This window comes from Ananas comosus, linkage group 3 (genome assembly GCF_001540865.1).
Source record: "Ananas comosus cultivar F153 linkage group 3, ASM154086v1, whole genome shotgun sequence".
Taxonomy (NCBI): Eukaryota; Viridiplantae; Streptophyta; class Magnoliopsida; order Poales; family Bromeliaceae; genus Ananas; species Ananas comosus.
This window is the reverse complement of record NC_033623.1, coordinates 3,199,985-3,213,747: the sequence shown is the minus strand read 5'-3', so window position 1 is coordinate 3,213,747 and position 13,763 is coordinate 3,199,985. Positions and strand designations below refer to the sequence as shown.

Genomic DNA, 13,763 nt, shown 5'->3' with positions numbered 1-13,763 from the left:
GTTCCTTATGTCTTTAGCCGTATTTATGCTTCTTAGCTAGCCTTAACTCCTTTACTTGCCCATTCTTCTTAAGGCTTACTCATACGTAAGTCACCTCTACCCACCCGACTCTGTCTTGAGTCAATCACAGGGATAATTCCGCACTCATGTTCGGCACTGCTCGGAGGGTGAAGGAACTTTCGACAATGCCGACCTCCAACTACGGCTTTCAAGAACCACATCGCGCAAACGGTTCGCCCAAAAGTTAGCGCGTACACCGGTGGTCAAGGCGATTCCCCCGGTGGGAGAGCGACATTGCCGCAATGACACCCGCCCAGTGAGATCCCCGTAGGGCGGAGAGGAACATGCCCAATACACCGTAGCCGTCACTGGCTTCGTTGCCCTCAGATCACAAGCCCTCGAAGTCTCTGTCCCGCGTGGGAGAGGAACATGCCACATGCACCCACAGGCCCAAGAACTTTGTCTAGCTCAAATGCTACACTTAGCAAGCCCGCTGCACTCGGGTAGGCTTGGATTCCGGAATCACTTACAGTTAACTCAAGGGTTTGCGTCTCAAAACCACTGAAGTATTATCAGAACCGTTAACTACAGGCCAATGCTGTCAAAGCCCGTACAGGGAAGCCATAATCCGAGTTTAAGTTCACAGACCGGCCATTACGGTGCAGGTGATATAAGTCGCGTCTACAAGAAACAAGTCGATAGGAGTAAAAAGGTAAGATAATCCTATCCTGATATCAGAGCAAAGTACAGTCCACAATACTCACAACAAGAGAACAGGGAGTATAAAATCCAAAATCTCAACTAAAAGAAAAGTATCACCACTATAGAGTCAGGTCCCAATAGTACACATACATCACGGGTCTACAAAAGTAGATACAATGGCAGTCTCTCTATACATAAGGACATCACCCTCGGCTGTAGCCCGAGTAGCAAGGTGATCGACTAGCATGCTCCTAGCAATGTCTAGCTAGACGCGACTCCCTTGCCACGATCCCTAGCCTCTCCTGTAGATGGCTCTGTAAAAATAACAATAAAAAGGGCGTGAGAACTATAAACAATAGTTCCCAGTGGGTAAACAGCCAGCCTCGGCGAATTATACCACTAGGCTCATGATGTACTAAATGAAAGTAAAAGCAATAATTGCATAATATATATATATATGCAATGCTAACAGGTGAAGAACATGTAATTAACATGGAATCATAATCTCTGTAGTAATGAATATAACATGAACATAAGCACGAATATGCAAATATCTACTGTAACAGGTAAGCATTCATTACTGTCAAATGTCATGTAGTACTTTCATTTCGTCCATAAGGACCTACTCAAGGTAGTCCGGCTTGCGCCGCGCCTAATGGCCCCGTGGTAGTATACACTCCCCACGGCAATCCACTTCGGCACCCAATCCCGCACGGGCGAGCAACTGTCGCGTAGGCCAACTCCGGAGTGCCGGCTTGTAGGGAGCGACCCTCACAAGCGTGTGTGAATGAGCACAATGGCAAACAAGCATATTCCACTATCCACATGTCTCAATTATCATATTTTCATTTGCAATGTTCTCAGTCTCGATCCTCGATCGGCATTTCAATATAACAAATAGTAACCACAACTAGAATCCACTAGTTTAGTAAGCATGCAAGAGTAATGCTAATTTACACCTGATGTAACGCACTGGACCTTTGCAAACTGCGAGGTTCGAGTGTATGGCTGGTGTTATGAGTTTTTCCAGATTTTCTGGTGGGTCGTAGACAGTGTTCAGACCTATGGCTCGTATCCCGAGAATTGTGGTATTTCAAGTAGCACTAAGGTCGCCAAAGTGGAGGACTTAGGCTGCTCTCGGGTTGCAAATTTCGGGGTGGCGTACCGGTACGCGGTGATGGCTGTACCGGTACAGCCATCGACCCTGGCAGCCAGAGCGCCAACCCGAGGCTCGGGTTGGGCTGGTTCGTGGGATGTGTACCGGTACACAAACCCGTGTACCGGTACGCAGTGCAGTTCGGGCTGTTTCGGGGAGGGATGTATTTGCAATTGTTACAACACCTATATAGGTGACCCCAGCCCCCTTAGCTGCTCTCTTTGAGCCCTAACCAGTGGAGATCAAGGTGAGTCTCCCCTTCCCTTGTTTGATCCCTATTTTTGGTGGATTTTATGGTGTTTTGATCTCTCCCTTCTCCTCTTCTTTGCTTTTATTGGGTTTTCTCCATGATTGAAGACTTGGAGCTTTGAGAGGAGCTTGTTTGTGAGGAGACCTCCAACCCTAGCTGATTTTGGACTTGGTTTGAGGCTATTTAAGAGGTTAGTAACATGTATTTTTCATTTGATACATGTTTTGTTGATTTTGGTTAGAGGAAACCCTAGATTTTGAATTTTAGGGTTAGAAATGGGGATTTTCGAGTTGAGGCTTTTTGATCTTGATTGATCTTATTTGAACCATCTTTTAGGTTGGTTTTGAAGGATTCTTGCCTCCTTTTGGAGATCAAGAGAGATATTCACCATTTTCGGTGAGTTTTTCCCACCTTAGCTTGAAAAGCTTAATGTTTGAGCTATGTGTTGTTTGTAGGGTTCTTGTGACACTTGTTTCCTTACCTTTAGGGTACTAGGAGAGTGGTGGACACCCTCATCGGAACAATCGAAGGGTTCCGTTGTCGTCGGTGGGTTTGACCTAGCCACATAATGAGAAAATCTCATTGTTGATGATTTAAGTATTGTAAAATGAAAAAGCATGCATATTCATGTTCGATGCATTATTTGTGAATTTTAGAATGCTTAAAATGCACATGTTATATACAATGCATATTTGACCTCTATATGGTAGAGAGTTTTCATGTTGGGCTAGGGGCCTATGGTTAGCATTCTTACATTTGATTAAGATCATGTTGCATATGGTGCTTATGGCACATAGATTACACTCTTGGGCTTAGAACGCATACTTGACATGGTTGGTCATATCGACCTTAAGTGACATAGGTTAGAGTGTATACAAATGGTAAGCTAATGTCATAAAGCGGCATTAGGCTTGGACTAGAGATGGACTTAGCAAGCTAATGTCATAAAGCGGCATTAGACTTGATGGATATGTAAATTGCATTTGCATGTTATTATTATGAGAAATTATGCCAAGTGGATAGTTGCATTGGAGAGAACATACATGTGGCAATATAAGAACACACTAGAGAGCATGTGTATTAATCTATTATTGATAGAATAAGTTAACGTCATAAAGAGACTTAGAAGGTGAAATGTGCTTAGATTATAGCAATGTTTAAATGTCATAAAGAGGCACTAAACATAGTGAATGTGGGAACTTCACCTTGAGATTTGGACTTAGTAAAGCTAGGGTCATTGACATCGAAATTATTGAACGGTTTAACCTTCACATTGAGACATAGTACTAGACCTTTGGGTTGCTAGTGACTGTTACCATGTTAGAGACATGATGATTGGGTACTTGAGGTTTTGACCATGCTTGCTTGCCATTTGTGCTCATTCGCACATGCTTGTACGGGTCGCTCCCTACAAGCCGGCACTCCGGAGTTAGCCTACGCGACATATGCTCGCTCGTGCGGTACTGAGAAGCCTACGGGGTCGAGTGGGACAGACACATTCCAAGGGCAGGAATGTTGGGCTACCACAGGCACTTAGGCGGCACAAGCCGGACTACACCCGTGTAGATCCTGAATGAGATTGAACCAAAATATTAAACAACAAGTTGATAATCACTACTAGACAGGTCATAGTAGTTGGATTCCTTAACATGCTACGGCATAGGGTCGGACATTGAGATTCATAGGATACTTGACGGTATCGCTGATGGCATCGTAGTGTACTTGGTTGCCAGGATAGTACATACTAGATATGTAGTTGGCTTTGAGACATATATCAAACTTCATAGTATTACACGTTGCATCATAGCATATTTGTTTAAGTACTGGCATACTGGTTCATGTAGAGTAGATGTACTTCATGTTGACATTCTACATACTTATGGCATAGTAGAGTAGCATCTTATTATTATGCTTCATTTACCGCAGTTAAATTCTATTAACTTTATCTGCTCTCTTTTGGGCCTAGTGGTGCAGTTGGTGCAGGTCAGTAATTGCCCACTGGGAACTATAAATTATAGTTCTCATGCCCCCTGTTTTATGTTTTCTTTCAGAGCCTTCCACTTCGGGAGGGGCTCGGGATCGCGGGAAAGGTTTCGCCTCGAGCTAGCTACCGAGGGATTTGGCGTTAGGTGGTCTACCTCTCTTTTGTTTTGCGTTGGAGAGGTTGTGAGAGTTTTGTACCTTGTTATAGAGACCACCCTACTTTTGTATCTGGAGACTTATGATGTATTAGTTTCTTTATGTTCTAGTGGTTTAGTCTCTTTCTCTTTCCTTTCTATTTCCGCTTGTTGATAGAACTTAGCTGCATGCTTGCTCTGATATCGTTAGTTATTGTTTATTTTATCTTTCATATCACTTTGTTGTAGACGCCTTATATGTGCAGGCATATGGCGGGTCTGGGCACGCACCGGGCAGGGCCTTTGCCGGGTCCCGGGGCGTGACACCTGACATTAGAATCTTTTCACTATCATGGTGCTACCAACATAGTCCGAAAACATGTCATGGTTCTCTACTTTAGAGTCAATGTCAGTGTTTTTATACGTGTATCTTACACTTGTTCATAAGTCATNATTTACATATGGCATTAGAATCTTTCCACTATCATGCTACTATCAACATAGTCACAAGCATGAACATGAATGCTTTTATGCACAAGTGTTCTCTACTTTATAGAGCTTTCAGTCCCAAGTATCAAATGTTACGGTGACAAGTTTCGAGTCCTTATCAATCATATAATTATAACATGTACCTATGTATCAATTCTATAGTAACATATAGAACATAGGGGTGCTTCACTTGCTCTGGTTAGGTCAAACCCACCTATTACTAGGCTCCAATCAGTCCACAAGAGGTCTCGAATTCAAGCTCCACGAAGCCTCAATCCTGCTATAATAAGGTACGAAAGTCGTATCACTACTACAACCGAAATGTCCAATTTCGGTACAATTCGCACTTAATACAAGGTAATAGCTTAAATCCCTGTTTCGGGTCACATTAGTACCTCAAATTAAGCCTCAATTGCTCTCCAATGCTAACAGAAGATGATCTAAGGCTCGATCGCGCTCTTGCTGCAAACAACATCAAAACGGCATTAGAATGCTTGTATACAAGCTTTTATAGTCGAATTCTTGCGAAAATGGGTTTCTAGCTGAAATTCCAGCTTACCCTTGGTTAGAATACCTTCCTAACCAGATCCCCAGGTCACCAAATTAGCTCAAAATGGTTCGAAAACCTGCTGCGAAGGAACAATTTCCAAACTGCATCAATTACTCGCTTAAACTTCATATAGTCCAAAATTGAGTTATAATTCACTAATTATCCATATTAAGCTTTAAAGCAAAGTTTCTCTGAGGTTAAATGGACAATTGAGCAGCCAACATGACTCCTCTTTACTGCTGAAAACCTCTTCTACTTCAGTTGGAAGCAACAGAACTAAACTGCGTCAAAATTCGATACTAAACCGTAAATTCGAGAGAAAGCAAGTTAGTTACCTCTCTAAAGCTGAGAATCAGCTTCCCTGGAAGTAACCTCACAGGAAATATGATAAGACCCTTCTTTCCCACGTTCCAAAGACCTCCCTCGAGTCCTCCAACCAGCGAGAATCGAGCGCGGCGCCAAATCGGCGCAAAACGGCGACTCCTTCGTAGAGGGAGAAAAATCCTAGAGAGAGAGAGAGAGAAAGGTGCAGGGCAGCTCCTCTGAGCTCTAGCACACTCCAGCAAACATCCCTGGTCATGCTGGACTGAAATAGATAAGAACAAGAGGTGAAAAGACCAAGATAACCCTGCTGTCCCGCAGCAGCTGACTCTGCTGCTTGCTGTACCGGTACAGGGTAATGGCTGTACCGGTACACAATGTAGAAAATGCTGATTTCGAAATTGCAATGCACTTTCTCACTTCTAGCTTTCCAATCATCCTCTAACTTATTCAAAAACTTGTCCAAACCTTTTAGAATATGTAGGATAGTTCCACATCTCATGCCACACACTCGAACTCCGCAATTTGCAAAAGTTCAGTGTATTACAAATGCACTCTCCACCCTAGGTCCAGCTGACTCTAGGTTTAATGCCTCAATCACATAACCTAGGTTTACTTTAACTCTAGGCTCAACTCTCAACCTATGTTCTCGACACTAGGTTAATGCCACACACCTAGATTTAGTTAACTCTAGGTTCATTCTCAACCTATGTTCTTTAATACTAAGTTCGATGCCCACCTATGTTTAACAACACTAGGTTCATGTGTCATTCTTATCCAACCTATGTTTACTAACACTAGGTCCAATGCCACTCGATCTAATTCACATCCTAGTTGTCCAATTCGAGTATTCCATAGTCCTCACAATACTAACCATGCCTTCATGCAATTATCTAGCATTTACATAACATGCTTATCCAAACTAGCATTCTTTGCAACTTGTCATTACGCATTACAACCAGCATATTCTCTACTTTATCTTAACATGCAAATGCCATTTACCTTATACTTTTAACTAGCATCATTCATATTATATCATCATGCATTATAGTATTTCTATATTACATCATATGCATCCAATTAACATTTTACATTATGTCATTAACATGCATTCTTACAATGTGCTCACATGCATTCTTTTAGTATTACCACATGCTTCTTCTAACATTTACATGCATCAACATGAAACCACTTTTCTCTTAGGCATAGAGGCGACCTAGTCGCTTCGGTGAGCACAACCCACCTCGATTCGCACTCCGATTGCTCGTAATCACTTCTAATCGGCCTCTCGCGGCACTCGTTGTCCGGTGCGGCCGAACTCGTACTCGACCACCAACGGCCACCAATCCAAAATCCGGAAGTTGTTCGATCAATAACTTGATGCCACGATACTCTGGATCCGTTCTCGTTATTTTTGGACTCCTATTTCGGGAGTTCCGTTGATTTGTACCAAATTAGAGCCAAATTAGACTTTTAACCAAGAAATATTATCTAGTCTTTTCATTTCAACGAACTGAGCACACCAACGCGTCGGAAATACCCCCAATTAGGTTTTCAAGAGGTCAATTTATCTCGAAAACACCCGGAGGCAAAATTTTCAAATTTGGTGCCCTAACAATGCCATAATCCCACTTCTTAGTTTTGATCTCTAGAACAAGTAAAAGAGAGCTTGTTCAACATTTAAGAACTCATTTAGAACCATTCGAACCATTCCTAGGGTGTTTAGAACAAACCCTAGAAATCTACCATTAGAGCACCTCGAAGAACACATGGTTTTCATGTGTTTCCAAGTTTCTACAAGGTTCTAAAGCTTGCAAGAAGATCAAAACTCTAAATCTTAGGGTAGAGATCTAAACCCTAGATGTATTCTTCCAAAATAACTCACCTTAGCCCAAGCTCTTCCAAGACCACCATGAAGGAGAGCTTCTTAATCCTTCGAAACCCTCAAAATGCCATCTCCAAGCCTTCTTCTCCTTCTCCTTTGCCTTGGTGCAAAACTTCTAGAGAGAGAGAGAGGGAGAGAAAATGGGAGAGGAGAGGGCTACTGTGAAGGAGAAGAGGTTTGGTTGCATATATAGTGTGCAACATTTGCAAATAAGCCCCCAACAACTTATATTTGCAGCAGACCTATTTCCTGCTGTCAGCCGAAAGTGTACCGGTACACTTCATCGTGTAACCGGTAACATGATCGCGTATGACCAAACCCGAGAGCAGCTCCCTCGGGTTTGCGACATTTGTACCGATACACTTTCACTTTGTACCGGTACACTTATCTGTACCGGTTACAACTCGATGGTTGTACCGATACACTATGCCGAGATTGGTTTTTGGCTCCGTTTCGATTCTATTTCGCGCCGATCAATGCCAAAACCTTTCTAAATCCTTTGGAACTCATTTCTAACCCTTCCAACACTGTTGGAATGGTAAATAGACTTCGTCCAACCATTTCTCTCGGGCTCTTTGGCCAATTTGGCTAGAGTCCAATATTCTACCGAAGTTTCAGTATGTTACAAATATAAACTTCAAAATCATTCATAGATGGAACTTAAGTTCACCAATAGAAAAAGAACTAGTGTTTGAACCTCTATAATATCATCAGCCTCGATCATCACTTGAAACAAATGGAAATACTTTGTTTACTCCCTGCATAAGAAAGAGTATAAAAACCAGAAACCAAAAGCAAAGTAGTTGGTAAACATAAGAAACCAAAAGCAAAAATTTAAATTATCAACCTTTAATCATCTTTTGTGTATGTTCGCATCTTGTGACTAACAAGCAAATTAAGAATGAAAGTATAACTTAAAGAAGCCAATGGAGGCCATATTATATCCCACTAAATCTTCAGTAACCTGCAAGTTGAAAACAATGTAACTATCAAGATTGGGGATCGAATATAAAAGTTAGTTAAAATGAATTAGTCAAATTAAATGTTGGCATCGATTGACAAAAAAGAACAGGCAACAATGGTGAAACGGAAATCATAGCAGCACCAACACATAAATTAGTATAAAAAACAATATAAATTTCATATAATTCATAATTAGAATTTAGAATTTACGCCAAGTGAGGATCTTGAGTGCATGATACCTTAACAAATATTGTTCGTTTTTGCTTATGCTTGACAGTGCTTACCTCCCAGGGCGTATACCCAACTTGATAAATTCCTCCTTCACAAGTCTAGGGTTAAGAATATACCACTAAGCCTATTCCAGATGTGATAAGATTTGGGAGAAAGGTAGGATCTTGTGCGAGAAAATTGTTTAGATCTAATGCCCTGTTCGAGAAGCTTTTTCCGCTTAATTTAGGAATGCTAAAATTGGCATGTTTTAGGCTAGATTAATTGATTGTGATAATTAATTTTCTTTAGAAGTGTGCATTTGTTATAATCTGTTCTGTGCATTACATGAAGATTGGAACTATGGAATATGGTAGCATGTTTTAGCATTATATTTGCATGCCTTTACTTGGAAGTAGAAGGATATATCAATTTGTTTAGCATTTCTAGTTCTTCCTATTACTCTCATCTCCTATATTATTACATTGTTTTTGGTGCTAACTAAGTGGTGTAATTTAACTAGAGTAAGGAGTCCTGCATTTTTCATCTAGTTCAATACAAAAAGATCTGTTGTTAAAACAATATTGTAACGTATCGAAACCTCGATAGCGATTATCGAACTTTAGCCAAATTGGTTAAAGTGACGAGAGAAATGGATGAACAAAGTTCAGTTAACATTCCAACAACGTTACAAGTTTTAGCATCACTCGGCGCGATTTAAAAGTAAAAAATGCGAAAGAAATAGTTGGGCAAGTTCCATTTAGCATTCCAACAAGATTGGAAGGATTAAAAATGAGTTCTGGAAGTGTTAGAAGAGTTTTGGTATCGATCGGCGCGAAATAGAATCGAAACGGAGCCAAAAACCAAGTCTGGGCAATGTGTACCGGTACAACCATCAAGTTTGAAAGTTTCGAGGAACCCAAGAATCTATCTAGATTGTATCTATCACCTAGAGGGGGGTGAATAGGTGTAACGGCCAAAAACCACAAATCTCGATGCAATAAAAATAAATGCGGAAAATAAAAAACACATCGAGATTTACGTGAGAAAACTCCAATTTGGAGAAAAACCCACGGGACCAACATGCGAAAAAATAATTCACTAAGAAAAAATATTACAAGGTGATTACCGACTCCACGGACTTAACCTCTCTTAACCTCCTATGAATCTTCGCGCTACCCTCCGGGTTGTCCACGCCCTCACGTCCGAATCCACAAACGCCTCCACTTCGAATCCACGAAGCTTCAATCACGCCGAATCCACGACGCCACTCGAATCCACGAGCCCATGTTCCGAATCCACGAACCGCCGTCAAATACGCCGAATCCACGACGCCACCATGAAGAATATCATGAATATGGTGATCCTTCGCTTTGGAGTATCGTAGAAAACCAGGGAATAGAACTCCAAGCGAAGCGGAGATCAAATCGACATATTAATATCAAATTTCAATATCTCGATTTGATCTAAAAGAGGCTTTTTGTAGAAAATAGGTTTTTGATGAAATCCGAGCCTCTAGGGTTTCTCAAATATGTATTCTTATGATGCTTAATTCGTTAGAGAACCCCTATAGCTTATTTATAGACTTTAGAATCAAAACAGAGTAGGATTAGAAAGTTTCTTTCTAAAATCAGCACCTTATACCGGAACAAGGAATGTTGTCCAGGGTACACCATTACGGAAGATTTTTCTGCGAAGCTCCTGTACCCTGGATAGCTTTAGCTTGTTCCGGAACAGGGCTTGTACCGGTACAGCATGAAGCTTGTACCGGAACAACCATCAAACTTTCTGCGGAACGTTGATGGCTGTACCCTGGACAGAAAATCCTTGTACCGGTACAGCAATGCAATTTTCGCTGAAAATGCATTGTTTCGGGTTTTACAAACTCTTAGAAACTTTCTAATCAATTACAACTTGAAAATATGATTCTAAGATCTATAAATAAGTATGAATCACCATAAACAAGATTTAAAACTTACCTACGCATCGTGATTCAAGTTTTGCATGTTTTGCGTCCTTTCCGATTCTTCGAAGTCTTGGATTCTTCGATCTTCAATACTTCGCTCCGAACTTCTTCACGACTCCGACTCGACCCACGAAANCGCCTCCTCCGCCGCAACCTCGTCGCCGAGATCCTCCACCCCTCCCGCCTCAGGCTCTACGCCCCCGGCCGCCGCTGGGTCCTCCGTCTCCTCGCCGACGACCTCCGCTCGCAGTCCCGTTCCTCCGACGGCGGCCCCGTCGCCGTCATGCCCAGCTTCCAGTTCGCCATGTTCGCTCTGCTGGTGCTGATGTGCTTCGGCGAAAAATTAGATCACGAGTCGATAAAGCAGATCGAGATCGCCCAGCGCAGCTTCCTCCTCTACGTCGTCAGCAACCTCAACGTCCTCGGCATCCTTCCGCAGATTACCAAGCACATCTTCCGAAACAGGTTGAAGACCGCAACAGCGTTGAGGGCGAGACAGCGCGAGCTGTTCGTCCCGTTGATCCGTGCCCGGGAAGAATTCAAGAGGAAAAAGCAGCAGCAGCAGCGGCGGCGGCAGAACGGCGACCAGGTTCAAGAAGACGAGGAGCGATTCGTGTACTCGTACGTCGACTCCCTGCTGGACATGGAGATCCCGGAGGAAGGTGGGAGAAAGCTGAGCGAGGAGGAGATGGTGGCGCTGTGCTCGGAGTTCCTGAACGCCGGCACGGACACGACGTCGACGGCGCTGCAGTGGATCATGGCCAACCTGGTGAAGCACCAGGACGTGCAGAGGAAACTTGCGGAGGAGATCGACCGCGTGGCGGCGGGGAATGCGGAGGAGGAGGATGCCATAAGAGAAGAGGACTTGCAAAAGATGCCGTACCTGAAGGCGGTGGTGCTCGAAGGGCTGCGGCGGCACCCGCCGGGGCACTTCGTGCTGCCGCATGCAGTGACGGAGGAGACGGAGATCACAGGGTACCGAATTCCGAAGGAGGCGGCAGTGAACTTCCTGGTGGCGGAGATGGGGCGGGATGGGAGGGTGTGGGAGGCGCCGATGGAGTTCCGGCCGGAGCGGTTCATGGAGGGAGGTGACGGCGAGGGGGTAGATGCCGCAGGGGTCTGCAAGGGGGTGATCAAGATGATGCCGTTTGGGGCGGGGAGGAGGATGTGCCCAGGACTCGGTCTCGCCCTGCTGCACCTCGAGTGCTTCGTGGCGCATCTTGTCAGGGAGTTCGAGTGGCTGCCGGCAGCGGAGGGGGAGGAAGTCGACTTGGCAGAGAAGCCCGAATTCACCATCGTTATGAAGAATCCCCTCAGGGCTCGTCTGGTGCCCAGGAGCAGGCATGCTGCTTAGCCTGCAAAGATTTTGTTGCTCTGCTGTCTTACACATTTATACTTCTCTCTGCTGATTACTACTGCCCGCAGATGTTGGTGGGTAGGATAATGCACTATCCATTGTAGTACACAATAAATCGTTTCACCTAAACTGTTATTTGGTAATCAAAATCACAGGACAATGGAATCTATTTGCAGTTCAATTGTTTCAACTCAATTTGATTTGGGATTTTGTTTTTTTACCCAAAAAAAAGTGGGGTTAGTTCAGAAATAGTTATTATTATTATTATTATTTTCTGTTGTTACATTTTTATTATTTATATGATTTGAATATCCTTTTGATAACTTATGCTCTTGCAGTTACCACTTGAGGAATGCAGTTTACTTTATCACATTTAGTGTTGTATACTGCTAAACACTTAATCTATGCTTTCGTTAGGATTGCAACGTATGTATAATGAACTCTATTAAATGCTATGTAACCTATGGCTTTTTATTTTCTCGTAACTCCTATACCTTTTAGAGCCTATATATAGAGTGCTTTTTTTTTCTATTTTTATACACAACTCAATATACTACTAAAGCTATTTCTATTATACTTGTGAGAGAGAGAAGGTCAAAGAAAGGTGTTCTTTTGGTGGAGCTTTGGGCTCATCTACTTGTGCAGAGTTGGTGAAGCCACACGACGAGGGTCGAGCCGTTGTATCCTGGAGGGGACAAGTCGGTGCTCTGCTGCATCGGTTCAAAGGCTTTGCCAACCGCAGAGGGCTTGAATCTCCTTAAAGAGAGCGAGATATCCGTGCCTCGGCTTGATCGACTCGTTGATATTTTTTAAATTATTTTGTAGCTAACCTCTATTTTTTGAATATTTACACCAACATTTTCTATTAAATCCAGAGTCACGTAGCGTATAAAGGACTTAGGACAAGGACTTTAGGTTAGATAGTTTTTCCTATGGTGCAAGTTCAACTATAAACAATCATGTTACTTGCACCTATAAAATTATGGCAAATCGTCAGAATTAACTCAGATCATAACAATTAGCATTTTCAAATAAAAAAATATATATAATGAAACTGATTTATAATTTTATAAAAATTATTTGTGAAAGAGAAGAGGTGCAGATTTTAACCTGATAGATTGAAGCAAGTGTTAGAACATCAAAATGTTGATTCTCGTATTCTGTGACTTTTCCAATTGCAAAGGTTAAAAAGCTGATCGACCAAAAATAGGAAAGTACAATTTCAAACTTGTTGCTACATCTAATCTTGCATCTTATCCTACATACGTTGTTGATACCAAAGACTTTTGGAGCAACCTGTTCAAAACGGCAGAAGCCTTGTGTTCCTGTTACCTATTTCTTTAGTGTTCTTCTGTTATTAGTATTTAGTTTTCTTCTGATATTATAGTTGTTATTGTATTCATCCTTGTTGTTATTGTCATTCTTATTGTGGTTGGTTATATTGGTGGAGGTTGTGCTTTTTACATCATGCATGTACAGGAAAGACTATCGGTTTGTACAGAAAAAACTATCCATATGGCGAGTCTGTGCACGTTTATGGCGCGTTTGGTTCGCGTTATCTTTTTAAGATTCCTACTAATCCAATATGAATAAAAAAATATGATGGTGTTTGACTAAACACACTAAGTAATCTAGTTGGTAATATTAGATTTATTTGGGAATGAGATTCATTCTAAAGTACTAATTTCATTCCCTTGAGGGAGAGTGGGTATCCTCATATTAATGGATTAGGGTAATCATAATATGTCTAATCTCTTTCTTTCTCCCTACCCGCCGGCTAGTTGGTATTATTTTTCTTTA

The 13,763-nt window shown here is 42.3% G+C and overlaps 1 protein-coding gene across 1 annotated transcript; it reads left to right on the top strand.

The window, feature by feature from the left end:
- Positions 10,749-12,158, top strand: LOC109707072 (cytochrome P450 89A2-like). The gene has a single exon (XM_020228144.1). It carries the CDS (start codon positions 10,890-10,892, stop codon positions 11,958-11,960), a length of 1,071 nt encoding a protein of 356 aa, XP_020083733.1. The 5' UTR covers positions 10,749-10,889; the 3' UTR covers positions 11,961-12,158.

Excerpts from the sequence above, each read along its gene's own strand:
- LOC109707072 (XM_020228144.1), top strand. The coding sequence starts at position 10,890 with ATGCCCAGCTTCCAGTTCGCCATGTTCGCTCTGCTGGTGCTGATGTGC.